Source organism: Antedon bifida, chromosome 8 (genome assembly GCF_963402885.1).
Source record: "Antedon bifida chromosome 8, ecAntBifi1.1, whole genome shotgun sequence".
NCBI lineage: Eukaryota > Metazoa > Echinodermata > Crinoidea > Comatulida > Antedonidae > Antedon > Antedon bifida.
This window is the reverse complement of record NC_136233.1, coordinates 2,858,405-2,874,121: the sequence shown is the minus strand read 5'-3', so window position 1 is coordinate 2,874,121 and position 15,717 is coordinate 2,858,405. Positions and strand designations below refer to the sequence as shown.

At 34.4% G+C, this 15,717-nt stretch overlaps 1 protein-coding gene across 2 annotated transcripts in view; it reads left to right on the top strand.

Annotated features, from left to right (window-relative positions):
- LOC144850128 (uncharacterized) overlaps nucleotides 1-15,717 on the top strand; it is a 30,657-nt gene that overhangs the window by 5,547 nt on the left and 9,393 nt on the right. The window contains exons 11-37 of one of the 2 annotated variants that reach the window (XM_078707333.1): nucleotides 224-301; nucleotides 804-945; nucleotides 1,266-1,448; nucleotides 1,971-2,105; nucleotides 2,282-2,383; nucleotides 2,501-2,737; nucleotides 5,493-5,627; nucleotides 5,924-6,044; nucleotides 6,619-6,764; nucleotides 6,998-7,135; nucleotides 7,348-7,412; nucleotides 7,624-7,723; nucleotides 8,195-8,473; nucleotides 8,589-8,678; nucleotides 9,314-9,376; nucleotides 9,628-9,689; nucleotides 9,896-10,025; nucleotides 10,271-10,350; nucleotides 10,850-10,972; nucleotides 11,117-11,320; nucleotides 11,521-11,653; nucleotides 12,077-12,208; nucleotides 12,802-12,966; nucleotides 13,279-13,347; nucleotides 13,773-13,837; nucleotides 14,498-14,620; nucleotides 15,036-15,096. In XM_078707333.1, coding sequence (XP_078563459.1) covers nucleotides 224-301; nucleotides 804-945; nucleotides 1,266-1,448; nucleotides 1,971-2,105; nucleotides 2,282-2,383; nucleotides 2,501-2,737; nucleotides 5,493-5,627; nucleotides 5,924-6,044; nucleotides 6,619-6,764; nucleotides 6,998-7,135; nucleotides 7,348-7,412; nucleotides 7,624-7,723; nucleotides 8,195-8,473; nucleotides 8,589-8,678; nucleotides 9,314-9,376; nucleotides 9,628-9,689; nucleotides 9,896-10,025; nucleotides 10,271-10,350; nucleotides 10,850-10,972; nucleotides 11,117-11,320; nucleotides 11,521-11,653; nucleotides 12,077-12,208; nucleotides 12,802-12,966; nucleotides 13,279-13,347; nucleotides 13,773-13,837; nucleotides 14,498-14,620; nucleotides 15,036-15,096 — 3,361 coding nt within the window. Of the gene's footprint in view, nucleotides 1-223; nucleotides 302-803; nucleotides 958-1,265; nucleotides 1,449-1,970; nucleotides 2,106-2,281; nucleotides 2,384-2,500; nucleotides 2,738-5,492; nucleotides 5,628-5,923; nucleotides 6,045-6,618; nucleotides 6,765-6,997; nucleotides 7,136-7,347; nucleotides 7,413-7,623; nucleotides 7,724-8,194; nucleotides 8,474-8,588; nucleotides 8,679-9,313; nucleotides 9,377-9,627; nucleotides 9,690-9,895; nucleotides 10,026-10,270; nucleotides 10,351-10,849; nucleotides 10,973-11,116; nucleotides 11,321-11,520; nucleotides 11,654-12,076; nucleotides 12,209-12,801; nucleotides 12,967-13,278; nucleotides 13,348-13,772; nucleotides 13,838-14,497; nucleotides 14,621-15,035; nucleotides 15,097-15,717 lie in introns of both variants that reach the window. The other variant, XM_078707332.1, reaches the window with a different exon arrangement.

Below are 15,717 nucleotides of genomic sequence, written 5' to 3'. Positions count from 1 at the left end.
TGTCCGGGGGTAGTTGTCCTAAAGGGGTAGTTGTCCTAAGGGGGTAGTTGTCCAGGTGGTGGTTGTCTGGGGGGTAGTTTTCCGGGGGGTAAATGTCCAGGGGGTAAATGTCCAGGGGTGAATATCCGGATACGTTATATAGTGCATATACGCAAGCTCTCAATGCACATTATTATTATTTTTTTTCTCCTCTGTAATCTTTGTTTTTACTGTATATTTTTAGATTTAAGAATTCAGATAGTGAGACATCTCCCAGGAAGAGTTCTACTATGGAGTCAGACAAAAAGTTGATACAAGAAAGGTATCTATTATTAGTAACTACTGTAGTAATAAGCAATTGAATTTTATGTATGTAATTACGTAGCCATAACATCGGCAGGGGTTCAAGGCTCACTCGCTCCATGGTTCTAGTGGTAGAACGAGTCTTTCCAGATAAGGACTATAAACCGTAGGTCACTGTACACATCTAGCTCATGTGCACTTTAAAGAAGCTAGTACATCTTTCGAGACGAGTAGGAGGTTACCCCGGTGTACTAATACATCACAGCCACTCATCATAACTGGACCATTTGCGAGACCAGTCTTTGACTGAAGAGGTCGCCCAGTATAAATATTTCAATTCACCCCTATTGAGGGGACACTTTGATTCCTATGTGCCAAATTTCCTTCATATACACATGTGTATTTTATGCATACATGACCCAAATGCTTGCCTTCCCATGTGAAGGCATGGAGAATATAACGTTGTGTCCAATTTTATCTTTTGAAGAGCAATTTCATTTCATAAGTAAACTTTCTTTTAGATTAACAAGACAACTACTTGGAGATGTAGTACCAAAAGAAAATGCGCAACTAATCGAGGACATCACTCTAGTTCACGGAGACCGCCCTCTACGGCCCATTGTAGAGCTAAGCCAAGCACCATTTCCAGATATGTTTAAGAGAGTATGTATTAGAGTAGGTCTAAAGGTCAAGTTTCATGTACAGTACATTATCAATGCTGAAAAAGATAAGTTTATCGCGCATGTCACAAAAAAATGTTGTGAGAATCTATGAAAGCATAACCAAACAAAAGAGGGTGCTATATACATTTGGAAAAAAACATCAAACTATAGATGGTGCTATTAAAAGCAATTTTAGGCATTGATTTCTATAGTAAATAATGAATATGGCAGAGCCTTTCCAGACATGGCAAAGAGTATAAGATGAAAAAATCACTTATAAAATAAAAAAATTAATGTGTTTATCTGTTTGTTTTTTCATAGATGCTAAAAAAGAAGAATTTGTATAACCCTACTTTGATTGAGTCCCACGGCTGGCCAACCATTCTGAGAGGTCGCGACATGGTTGGTGTTTCCAAGGAGAGTAGGAACCTAGCTTACCTGCTTCCATTGTTCACTCAGGTCGTTCAACCTAGTGCTTATAGTGCCCTGCCAAAGGGTAATGGGGTGAGTTGCATTATGGGTTGGAGTAAAAGTACAGTTAGCCTTTCCACATACATTCAATGAATTGCAATATAGTATTTATTAATAGCTCTTAATTTTTAATATTTTTATTTGTTGAAAGTTGATTATAAGTGGTGGATCCAGGATTTTGTTTAATTGGGGAGCTCTAACATATAATATTAAAGATGGTCCCGCTGGAAAAATAATTTTTTAACATGTTTTTGTTAAATATGCAATTTTAATATTACATAATAGTTATATTCACTTTGACAAAAAATTGGATAAATAAAATTATTTACCTGAAAAAACTGTAACTTAAATAAAAAAATAGTCAAAGTGACTGCCAGCCAATGTTTTTTTTTATAAGTGAAAACTTTATTTTTTTTTACCTATTCAATTTTTTCAGTTGCAGTTATCTTTTCCACATACAATCAATGAATTTTAAAATTGCAATATAGTCTTATTAATAATAATTTTTAATATTTTTTACATGAGGGAGCTCTAACATATATATTTTTTTTAAAGCCATTGATTATAGTTATTGTTCCACGTTGGAAAAAGGCGAAAGAAGTATATGATGACGCCCTCAGCATGTTGCCAAGCTCAAAGTATATCCGAGCGTTAATCATTCACGGGGCAGGCGCTGAAGAAAACAAAGAAGTAGGTTTCAAACCTTTTTATTAACTGCTTTAATCAGAAATTTAGTTTAGTAAAGGCTTTTGAAACCATGTGATGGATTAAAACGACACTTTACACTTCAGCTCCTGGAGAGGAGTGACATCCTTATTCTCTCATTTAATCTATTTGTTTTAATTGTTGTTTTTTAATCGTTTTAGATTGATTTGATCAACGGTTGCGAAATACTAATTGCAACTCCGCTGTGTTTTTTACGTTTATTAAAGAAATCTCACCTCAACACAGACAGGCTATGTCACTTGGTAAATATACCTTTTTTATTACTTTTCATAGTCAATGAAATTGTCGATAACAATTTGCTACATTTTTTAAAAGCCAAACAATCAGCCATTAGAAGATACTTATATTATTATTTGAAGGTTTTTGATGACGCTGATGTGGTCTTCTCCGATTTCACTCAAGAAGTCCGTGAAATTATGCAGGCTTATGGTAAAACGTTGTTGGAGAAACCAAATCGTTCAGCTCCACGGCAGATACTAGCCTTCAGTGCCCACTGGACTGCTGGCTTAGAGTCCTTTATGAAAGCGTACCAATCGGATCCACTTGTCGTCATCACTCGGAAAATAGAAGCAGCTGTATATGGAAAAGTCTGGCATGTAAGTCTTTCAAAATTATTCTACCGCAGTTACTGCAGTAACTACATGTTTTTACTGCAATAATAATAATTTGTATGATTACTCTAAGATTGCTAAAATAATTGTATGAACAGATTTAATTAAAAGCAAACAGAATGTATAGTTACTGCAGTAACTACATTTTTTACTGCAACAAAACTTTTGCAATATATGTGTATGATTAATCTAAGATTGCTAATAAATTGTTTGAACATTTTATTATTAATCTTTGTATACCAAAACCAAATGAATTTCCCCAGAGTTTGGGATAATAAAGTTTTATTAAATTGAATTAAAAGCAAACAAAATGCAGTTACTGCAGTAATTCCTTAAGTGTATTTGTAGTCGGCGAGGATATTGTAGTACTGAATAACATCTGGGAAGCCTTTCTTGTTCCACGTTTGTTGGACAAGATATTTTTTTGCAATAATAGCCATATTACCGTACATAATATTAGGTTGTCCACTTAAGTCGGTATAAAGTACATTCCCCTGGTAGTTCAGAACATACCGATTGCCATTATAGTCTGACACAATTAAAAATCCATTTGGCGATACAGCTAAACAATAGCTATTAGCGAATGTGTCATATTTGCATACTAGACTAGGATTTATTATACTGGTTAAAGGATTTCCATCAAGGTCAAACGCACCGATGACATTATCATCTTCATGATTGCATGTCCCTGTATGTCTAGCAGCCCATAGTATATCGGTTTTGATGTCAATCCAAGTTGGGAAAGCTATCCTCTCAAGAGTGATTACTCCACATTGGTCACCTTTTAACGTGAATTTGACAATATCATGCTTAGGCTGATCTGTCAGGCATGTTATAATATAAAATACTTCTGAGCTGTCACAGGTCAAACCATGAAGATGAAGCGTGTCAAGTTTGGAAAACAAACCCTTTAGAACGACTTGACCTTTTTTAATTCCACGAAGGTCAAATTTCATCAATACATATCTTTTTTGTTCAATGTCTAAACATAGAGCGTAAATAGCGGTGGTCGTGGCAACGCTTGTGCATATGTGTACTTGGGGTTCTACCGAGTCGGAAGAAGATTGATGTAAAGAGTTTGTTTTTAAGTCTGATTTGAACACAATGAGTTTTGTGTACACGTCGTTTGTTGTTTGCCTCATGCAAGAGATTACTGGATAACCAGAGGGAAGAATATGCAGACTCTTTATGTTGTAGATTGAATCTTCCGTTTCTAGAAATAGTCTTTTAGTAATAGACGATATCCGGACGTCTTTCGCATGCATTGGGCTTGTCAAGTAAGACCTCTTAAAAAGTTTTAGAAATTCTTTGGCTGTTGGCCTGGTTGTTGGATCTTTACTCCAAGTTCTACTTAGAAGAAACAAGAGTTCTGAGCCACAATCCTCATGTAGTGTTGGCCGCAAGTCCTCATGAATTATCTTTCTCATAAGTTGCCTTGTGGTTTTTGAATAATCCTTGTAAGGCCTTTTTCCACTCAAGATTTCATTGACGATGATACCGACAGAGTAGACATCAGACATGATACTTGCTCTTTCAGGATCACCAATGACTTCTGGTGCCATCCATTGCACGTTGCTATCCAAATAGTCGTCTGTCGTTTTGAAATTCCTCTGGTTGGTAAGAGCGTCGCTTATTTTTAGACGAGATTCAAATATCAAGCAATTTAAAGATTTTAAATTTTTGTGAATGATTCCATGGTCGTGTAAAAATATTACTCCTCGTAGTAAATCGTTGATCCAGGAATGAAGTATGGTTGTTGAGAGAAGATTCCATTTCTTTTGGTAATATTGTAGAAGATTTCCGTGTGTCGATAACTCCATGATAAACCAATTAGTATCACTTACCATCCCAAAAGTCTTTACCAGGTTTTGGTGGTTAAGTCCAGCAAAGAATAGAACTTTGCAATCATTCGTTTTGTCTTTCTTGACATCCTTGAGGGCAACTTTTCTTTTTTCTATCACCCATTCTGCTTCGTAAACAGTAGAGAATTCTCCACTTCCAATTACTTTACCAAGCTTGACATCATCCACAACAATTTTCTCGGATCCGTCATCCTGTTTTTGTGGTTGCTGTCTTTTGGTTTGAAATCGTGACACAATAGAATCCATGTTTATTCTCTTCCTTTGAAGTTCAGAATAAACATTAACATTGCCATTAAAACTGAAGAACAATAAGAGCCATGAATCAAACGTTCTCTAAGATACTTTTATTTTGTAAGTACGCTCAAAGGTGCTGTAGACAGAAATGAACTACACAGAAAGACACATTCTGTTTGGAACACAGCAACAAGTTCAAAGAGCGGTTATTATCAATGTACTGTTTACTTAGTCAAAGTCATCGATAATGGTGTCTGATATCTTTTTGTTTACTTTGTAGTTATATCTTTCAGATAAGTCTATGGATATTTGTTTCATTGATTACTGTCTAAACAGATTGATTCAATTTAATTGTGAAATTTGTAATTTATGATGTATCTTATTTCTGTTCTGTTTCTGCAATAAAACTTTTGTGGGAGCGGGTGGGGGGAGCGGGGGAAAGAAAAAATGATGAAATAAAAATAATTTGTTATATTTGGGTAGTTGAACTTGGGTGTTTAAATCTGTTTTTAATGGTTATAATTTTTGTTTTTTCTATATATATTGAATATAATAAATTAAACATTTTTTGTGAATTAACAACATACATTGTTATCACAATTGTTTTCAATAAGATTTTTTCACATTTTTTGTAATTTTCAAAGGTTGTTCATTCTTGTCGATCAAACTACAAGTTCAACAAGGTTCTAGATTTGCTAGACACATCTCATACGCAGGTCGAAGGTCGCCGTATTGTTATTTTCACGCAGAACAAGGAAGATGCTCTTAACCTACACCATGTGAGTAAAGCTCTATCTACACTATAAAAAAAATGTGATGTGCCCATGTATGGACACAATGATGTCATATCACTACCATATTTGAGAATATCACTACCATATTTGGGCACATCACAATCACAAGTCATTCTTTCAGGCAAAACAATTATTATCATCATTATAATGCAGATATATTTAGAAATTGTATAAAATGATGATGGATACCTATTTATTTTCCATTTGAAGATGTTACTAAGTTCCAGTTTAGAAATTGTATAAAATGATGATGACTATCTTTCTTATTTTCTATTTTATAGATGTTACTAAGTTCTAGTCATTATGCGTTGGTTGTCCATAATGACATGAATGCCGATGAAGTAGCCTTAGTTAACCATGAATGGCGGGCCAATCATAAACAAGACTCCATGCCAGTACTAGGTAAGGTAATTAGTCATTTTAGAGGACGGTACTAAAGCTCTGTCTACACTATCAAACTAGTTTGACAAAAAAATGTGTGATGTGCCCAAATATGGTAGTGATATGCCCAAATATCGTAGTGATATGACATCATCATGTCCATATATGAGCACATCACCTTTTTTTGTCACATAGAGTTTGATAGTGTAGACAGAGCTTTAGATGGCAGATTCAGCATGTTTCAACCAAGCTATAGTTTGCTACTTTTGTACTCTTTGACTGGCTTTTACAAGTGTTGTACAACTCCCCCCTGGGTTCAACTCCCTAGAACCAAAGTGTATATCTTGGAATCTCTCTGTAGATGCTATTTCTTGTGTTTGTACTGGTTCTTGCTGATTTATTATAGCTTAGAAGTTTTTTTAAAATACAAATCACATTATTTGATCATTGGATCATGCAAACAATTTTTCAACTGCAGTTACTGCAGTAACTGTATTTTGTTTACTGTTTTTACGCAAATCTTTTTTTTCTTCACCCATAGGCCATGTACTAACTGTACTTTTAATTTAATAATGCTTGTTTTTTTTAAACCTAGTGATGACAGATGAGGTGGATTTCACGCTCACAAATGCAACTTGGGTGATACATTTTGACTTCCCGTCCTCACGAGTCATGTTCGGTGATCGGCTTTCGTTCTGTAGGGAAAACTTTGTAAACCAACTTGAACAGAATGACAGTAAGGTTGGTTTCACACTAATTTTAATTTCTTTCTTTCTCATACCCTTATTAGTGTGAAAGGTAACATCTGTAGTGAAATTATTACACGTAAGTGAAATTCTTAAATAGTTATATTATATAGGCAGATCAGGTCAGATCAGGTCATACCCTGAATGGTGTCATTCCCTGAATTGTAATCATGTGTGAAAGGTGACATCTTTATCTTTAATAATGTTTTTTTTTTTTTTTCATTTTAGAATACCAGCAAACCACAATGTCTTTCCCATATGCTGATTGGTCCTGAGGATTTTGAACACTTGACTGGTTTCGCTCAGTTTCTGAAACGAACACGTCAAAAACTGCCATCAAAGTTTGATTTAGAGAAAGCAAAGCTGGTAATCATTATTATTATTAAATCAACAATCATCACAATTGTCAATAATTAATTATCTATTAGATCCTGTATCTTTCTGGGATCCTCCCCCAGATGTAAAATAAGTATTTTTGTTTACTACTATTATTAATGTAATTATGTTTAATGTTTTTTATACCTGATTGTTGTCTTATAAGATAATATAATTAATACTTATTTGATTTTACATTTTAGGCGAAAGAAGAGAGAAAGAAGACAAAAAAACTATGCAAAAAATTAAAGACATACGGCACCTGCAAGTATGTAAATGGTTTATTTTTCTTATGTACAATTTGTGAGATTTCCTTTCTTGAATGTGTCTGTTGAGATTTATTATACTAGGTAATAGTTGTTGTCAGAAAAGTTTTGGTAAGCAGCTTAGCAGTTATGTTATTTAAATATGTTATTACTACATTGAAAACAGATAAAATTGTTTATCTAATATAATTGTTGTTTTTTATATAATTTTAGGGATGACCATTGTCATTTTCGACACAAACTCTACGCTGAATTTGACAGTCCAGTGATGCTGAACAAAGATACAAGCATTGCTGATTCAAGATACGTCAAGGTATTCATTTATTCTCAGTACTTCTGAAATTACGTCAAGAACCAGATTTCAGATTTCCAGAATAGAAATACCTGTCTCATTCAAGAGTCTCTAAAGTGACACTTTAGTGAAATTGTTAAATATTTATTGACTTAAGTGAAATATCTGGTATTTAGGGAAGTGGTGAATATAGCCACTGTGGCCTTAGATATCAAGAAGCTACTTCTGTCCTAAATATTTATTGACTTAAGTGAAATATGTGGTGTTTAAGGGAAGTGGTGAATTGGAGCCATAGATATCAAGTTTCACCAGAGGATTCTTCTGTCTAAAATATTTATTGACTTATGGAAAATTGGAAATAGTGAATATGGCCACTGGAGCCTTAATTATCGAGTTTTCACAAAAGGCTACTTCTGTCCTTAAATATTTATTAATGGCCACTCTTAAGAGGCTACTTCTGTCCTAAATTTCAATATCTCTTTACTTCTCTAGGTTCTCATCAGTTACATTATGGATGCAACACATTACTTCGCTAGAATCGTTAGCACACAGAACGACCTCTCTGGCGAAGAGCATTTGCTTGATTCAGGAACAACCATAAAATTGAACTCTGATCTTCAGAGTTGGTTTGAAGACCCTCGTCGTCGTGTGACACATTCCGATGCAAAGTGTGGTGACTTGTGCGTTATAGAGGACAGCAGATATATGTTTCACAGGGCACGTGTGGAAATGTTGTTTTCATCGGAGCATGGCACAAAGCAGAATGCTACAGTATGTTTGTTGATATATTTTAGTAAATAAAAAACTTCTACAATACTAGCATTGCCTGTTTTGCCTTTAAAAAATGTTGTGAAGTTGATATAGTATACATTTATTCATTTCCTAGGTTCAGTTAGTAGATAATGGAAGGTTCGAAGTTGTTACTGTTGATAAGCTGTTAAATCTTCCTGCTCATTTATACCACATTCCATTTCAAGTAAGTAACTTTTTTTTTTTTTTACGCATCCAACAGCGAGTAACTCGCCAATTACAGGATGGATAAACTATATTTGATAATTTATCATGCTTATAACATCATCTCGTTGAAAGAGCCGTGAGTTACAAAACTGGCACTAGGTCAGAATTGAACCCCGGATGTGGGGAGTGGAAGGCAAGCATGTTAACCACCAAGCTACAGCTCCACTAAATTTGTTTTAATAATTTATTATAAATCCAAAGGCAAATTACTGAAAAAATTACAATGCTGTGGGTATCAGTGGCTGGATCTCAATGGAGATACAAAATAAAAGCGAAAAGCTAAATCAAAATGAGAAGTAAAACAGCCAGAAAAGTTAGCTTTCGGGCAACACTAGCCCTTCATCAGTGCAAGTGAAGGAATTTGGATAACGTCATAGTATAAGAGCTGGCAAGTGCTGCCTGGGTGGACAGGAATATCATAATAAATAAAAAATAAAAAAATAATAATTATTTATTAGACAATAAAATAAAAACAATAAAATACTTAAAGCCTTGAATGAACTGATAATGGGAAAATGGGGTGACATATCCACATGTTATGCTTAACATTAGATTGTTTAACATTTATAATTTTGTCCATGTCTTTAACTCTAGGTTGTTGAAGTGTTTTTGTGTCATCTAAAACCAAAAGATAAAGACACAGATTGGACTAACCAGGTACATTTTTTGTTTGTTTATGAAAAGCAATGAAAAGCACTCAAATAGACTACATTTTTGAGCAAGTATTTTTTGATAGGGCTAGTAAAATGGCATTTGGGCAAGTATTATCTGCAGCTAATAAACCTAGTGCGCTATTGAAAAAAAAGCAATAATTAACTTATTTGGGGAAGTATACTCTCCAGCTAATGTGTGCTAATGAAAAATATATAAGTTAACAATGAAATGTTACTTTTTTTAATCTTCTACAGGCATCAGCGTTTGTGCATAACCTGATCTACCAAAAGGAACTTTGTGGTAAAGTGGTTTTGAGGTATTAAGTTTATTATTAAGCATATCACTACCATATTTGGGGCACATCAACTAGTGTAGAAAGAACTTTATAGTCGACGATTTTTGTGACATGCATATTGGACTTAGATGTTACATTTTTCAATACCTGCTTCTCCCCAAGGGTCATGTCATGTCACTGCTCTATCTTCTTTGTTATAGCTTATAAATAACGTTTTCTTTTTTTAGTCTTGGGAATACACTTTGGCTTGATCCACTGGTTGAACGAGTACAACTAAGTACCATCAAAACGGTCGTCAACGAACATAATATCAGGTTGGAACTACTGAGGGCAGGCTTCGCTGAACATAATACTGAGGTAATATTTCAACAATGTATGTTTACCTTTAGTTTTGGTTTTATTTATACATATTTCTTGTTTATTTAATGATTAGGAATCATTCCAAAATTCTGCAGTTACTGCAGTAACTACAATTTGTTTAGTGCAATAATATTATGATTTCAGTTTGTTTCAAACAATCGGATCAAATAACTTTTTTCTCATAATGGTGGTAATCATTGTCATAATACTAAAGATTATATTTCTTATTTTTTGTTTCTCAGCATATAAAATTACTGAAAGAGCGTTGCCAAGGGAAAATAGATATCTGCTCCCCTACTGTTAGTGAAAAAGATGAAGAAAAGTATAAATAAGTCATTTTTTTTGTCACATTGTTTAAATTATCATCACTATCATAATTACCATAGGCATGACAATGATGATATCTTTAAAGTATTTGTCTTCATTATCAGCATTATTAGGCGAGTGAGTGGCTGAGCGATTAAGACAGTGGAACCGTAATTACGTAGCCATCTTACATCTGCAAGGGTTCAAGGCTCACTTGCTCCATGGTTCTTTTGTTGAACAAGTCTTCTCGGATAAGGACTATAAACCGTAGGTCCAGTGTACACATCTAGCTCATGTGCACTTTAAAGAACCTAGTACATCTTTCGAGACGAGTAGGAAGATTACCCCGGTATACTAGTACATCACAGCCACTGATCATAACTGGGCCCTCTGGGAGACCAGTCTTTGACTGAAGAGGTCGCCCAGTATAAATAAAACATTTCAATTCAATCATTATAATCACCACCATCATCATTATCTCTCAATTAATATAAACTACAATTTTGACTTTTCAGAGAAGCACAACAATTGGTGACACAGTCAATGCAGCTATCGGTACGGGGCGTCAATGAAGTGTACCTGTCAGCTATGGACACTCCGGACCTTATCTATGTCCAACGGATCGATAAATTCAAGAGGTAGGATTTTGTAATTCATCAGATTTTCTTTAATTTGAGCTTATAGCGCCCCAAATGACTCACAATTGTCGCTTATGTCAACTGATATATTTTCAAGTGACTGTGTCACCTTTTTAAATATTTTATATAAATATTTTTTTACAGACTAGAGGCATTAATGAAGGAAATAAATGAAAGAATGGAAAAGTCTTTGGACAATTCAGCAGAGAAAGCTCCTGTAGACGGTGGTGGGGATTGCTTGGATGATGGATCAGCAACAGAGGGAGGAATGACAGATAAATCAAAAGCAAGTGTCAGACAATGGAATCCAGGTTCTTACTGCCTGGCAAAGTTACTATTGGATGAAACGTAAGTGATGAATAATAATAATTATCAAATCAATAAATCAAATCAATAAATGATGGTTTAATGGTATTTTACTTGTCCTATCCCTGAGAAATCACAGGGTCTAATCCAGTCCAGCTCTAAAATAAAATAGAACTGATTATGATTGCATGTTCCAATTTGAGAACAGATTTATTGACATGTTTTGACTAACATACTTGTAGGTGGTACAGAGGAAAGATTGTTGAACAAGTAAAATCAGAGAAACTAGTTTATACCGTGTTCTTTTTGGATTACGGGGATCTAGAAGACATCGCAGGGGAAGATATCTATCCTATTTGGGAGGATGCCTTACAGGTAAAACAAGTATTAATTTCATGTGTTATCTTTACTGTGATCTTTTATGTCCATGGAAAAAAGACAATGGTATGCAATACACAGTATATACATACATACACTTTGGCTACGCTCCCCTCTAAAGCTCTGTCTACACTATCAAACTTTATGTGACAAAAAAATGTGATTTGCCCATATATGAGCACGATGATGTTAAGCACTACCATATTTAAAAATATTGCTACCATATTTGGGCACATCACACTTTTTTTGTCAAACTAGTGATAGTGTAGACAGAGCTTTAGCAGAAAACATAACGTATATACATTTAGATAAACACATACATATACATTGTGATATTTACTATGAGTATCCGTTTTATTTATTTACCGTAACACATCGCAATTGTAATACCAAGAACTACTATTATTTTGTTTTTTATAGCTACCATTCCAGGCGATAGAATGCAGACTATATGGTGTGCTGCCCACCGATGAAACATGGGACCAGGATGTTGGCAATGCAATGTGGGATATATGTAATGAGAATGAAGGCAAACGAATCCTGGATGCGACAGTGAGATTATTTACTTTCCGGGTTTTTTTTTAATCCGCTATATGTACCTCATGATTAAATTCTCACCATCTAATGTGTTGTAGGTTTTTGTAGCTTTCTAACAAGCCAAAATTGTCTTTTTATTTTACTTTGCTTAAAATGCACTGCAATGTAGAAAATTTGGAGCTAAGCATAACGTTTAAGCATGGTTCCCACTAGAACGCAAGAGCCGTATTGCATAATCACAAGTGAGAACCGACAGTACTGCAAACATCGCCACAGGAAATCAAATCAGTTTAAATTCATGCAAAGGCAAAAGAACACTGGGAAACATAGTACAGTGCGTACTCAAAAGTATGTGGGGTGAACCAGCTCAAAGTCTACGGCATGCTAACGTTGACATGCAACAAGCAGATTTGATTTCACACAGGCGGGGGCAAACACAATTATTGGAAGGGCATTTGCTTACGTTGCGTCGGTTGTGTTACGTTGCGTCGCCAGTGGGAACCAAGCTTTAGAGGACGCATGGCTCCATGTGATGTCCGTCCAACCTCGTGAAGTGAATTTTTTTGTAGATGACGTAAATGCAACTTTGTTTAATTTTGTTTTACCAGGTGAAATCAAAGGAACCATCAGATAGCTTGACCGCTGTTGAATACTATAATATTGAACTGAGGTTTAACGCAGCTACACCAAGTTCCTTAAGCTGCACCAGCTGTGACCTCTCTGTGAATCTTGTGCTGCAAGGTCTTGCTCTGCCATCTGAAGACACAACTCAGGTGAGTATGTCACAGCTTCCCTAAAAAAAATTGAATATCTAGTGAATTTATGAAAGCATAGTTAACAAACTGGGCCTAGTACTGTAGTTTAGCCTAAATAATAAATGTATACATTATTGAGTTATTTTTATTTAAAAATAAAATGGAGAAATTCTCCTTAGTGGGAGGCTGGAGGATGACTCAAAATATTACCAGCTTAGGGGGTCTTGTATTTTCTGCAGCAGTGATAACTATAACTTACAAAAAGCGGTTTCCTTCAACTATATTTATATTTTAAAATCCAATTATAAATTGACTTTCGTTTCATTTTAGCGCATGTTTCCAACTTCTCAAGATTTAGAGTCTGTATCGGGCAAATGCAAGGAATATTACCAAGCCAAAGTAAGACATTTTTGTAAAGTAGAGATGAGATTATTGGATTGTGTTAGGAAATTAGCTATGCTTCTACCAAATATCTTCCATGCTTCTACATTATGATAATGACAAACATAATAAAAACATAGTTTTGTTTACAGCTCTGTATACACTATCAATCTTTATGTGAAAAAAAATGTGATGTGCCCATATATGGACATGATGATGTCATATTACTACCATATTTGGCCATATCACATTTTTTTGTCAAACTAGTTTGAAAGAGTAGACAGAGCTTAAGAGAATAAAAAAAATTGCTAATAGTCTTGTGGTTATGATGGTACCAGAATGTCGAGCAGATGAGTCTAGATTTGTTGAAGAATACCGACTCGCACAAACTCACACCTGGTTATCAAATTACATTGTGTCAAAGTTCAATGTTGTTTTTTTAGGATGATGATATAAAGCTACAGCTTGTTAAAGATATTTCAAATATTACTTCAAACATTATAAAAAGGTTTGTAAAGATTTTACCACTGCAGTTACTGCAGGAAAAACATTTTTTTAAACTGAATGATTTGATTTAAGGTTATTTTAATATAGTAGTTTATGAGACAGACACTGTAATAAACAATGTGTGTAACCAAACAAGCTTAAATGGTTTCATAAACAGAACAAAAATAGTTACTAAATACACATAATCCTGGAAAACGGAATAAAAACACGGAGCAATTACAGTACAACATTCATAAGAAATAGCCAAAAAACAGATTTTCATTAAATAAATTCATCTGGTTTCGAATATAATTAACTGAAAAATTATTACTTTTTTGTTGAACCAAAACAATACATACACAATTGGTATAAATACCTTTTTTTAAAAGATTTTCGTGTTTGCTATACCAAATGCTTATTTTTTTATTTATTTTTATTCAACTTATGTTTAATGAGGGTGACTCAAATCAGCCGAGGCTGACATGCATGAGCCACTCGACACTTAAACAACGGGAACAATACAAATACGAAAAGACGAGAAAAAGGATAAACAAAAAGAGAACAATAAAAAAATATATATATATATACGACAGCAACAATGTGGCTGATAATGCATAATTACTAACAGTCCCAATTGTTGTATATTAATTCATTATTGATATTTAAATTTGATTTATTACAGTGATGTTGGTCTTGAACCTCAACATGTCCGATCTCTTTGTTACGTATTCTCGGTATCCACCAATCCAAATGAAAGGTTACTGTTGTTACAATCCATAGTCAGGACTTCATATAGGAACTTCAGGTAAGCACATGAGCTTTATTGTACTAAGGCAATCTAACAACAGGACGCTGAGCTCGCCTTGCTAAGATAGGAACCCGTAACAGTCCTTTGATCTTATGTCTGGCTGCGACAAATACCAACAGTACTGTACTATGTACATATTATCCGTGGTGCAGTGTCTGTTAACCAAACATTAGAGGAAGCCAATCAAAAATCAGTCAAAACATTAAGGGTGTTGAACTGTTTGTGTCGCAGCCACAGATAAACCCTTTGATCTCAGGAGCTCAGCATTTCTTATATATATTTACTGTATATTTAACAAATTACATCTGTAGTTCACCATTTATTGGTTGCAATATGATAAAAATGGATTGCTCAGAAAACTAGGAAAATATTTCAAAATCCCACAAAAACTTTCCATTTTTTTCTTTTTTAGAAATTGTGATGTAATAATTGAACATGGTTGTATCAAGGAAGTGTGTTCACTATTGAAAAAAGTAAGTTATAAGAGATTATGTCAACAGTATCAAACTTGTTTGACAAAAAAAGGTGTAGGTGTCTGTGTTAATTAACTAACCAAATTTCTTAAGACCCTTGGGCCTGTTAAGCTATGTCTACACTATCAAACTAGTTTGACAAAAAAGTGTGATGTACTCATATATGGTAGAGATATTCCTAAATATGGTAGTGATATGCCATTATCATGTCCATATGGGCACTTTGCATTTTTTGTCACTTAAAGTTTGATAGTGTAGACAGAGCTTAAGAGAAAATGTCAACATTATTTTACTGTAGTTACTGCACTTCATTAGTCTGTCCTGTAATAATATTGTGTATGAAAACCCCAAAGACATTTTTAAATCAGTCTCCCCTCCCCCACCTTCCCCCCCAATGCAGTGCAACACCTTTACTGTTACTATATTATGTTCTCGAGAAATATATTTCCCTCATCTAGCGCTTCGGGAAATATATATTCCCTCGAACAAAATATCATTCCCTCGGGGATGTCAAATCTTATATTTAACCTCTAAGCAGGCAATATCTGTATAATATTGCTTTTTTTCATTGATGCACTTATTTTATCATTTGTATAGTATATATTTTCAGTTTGATCAGAC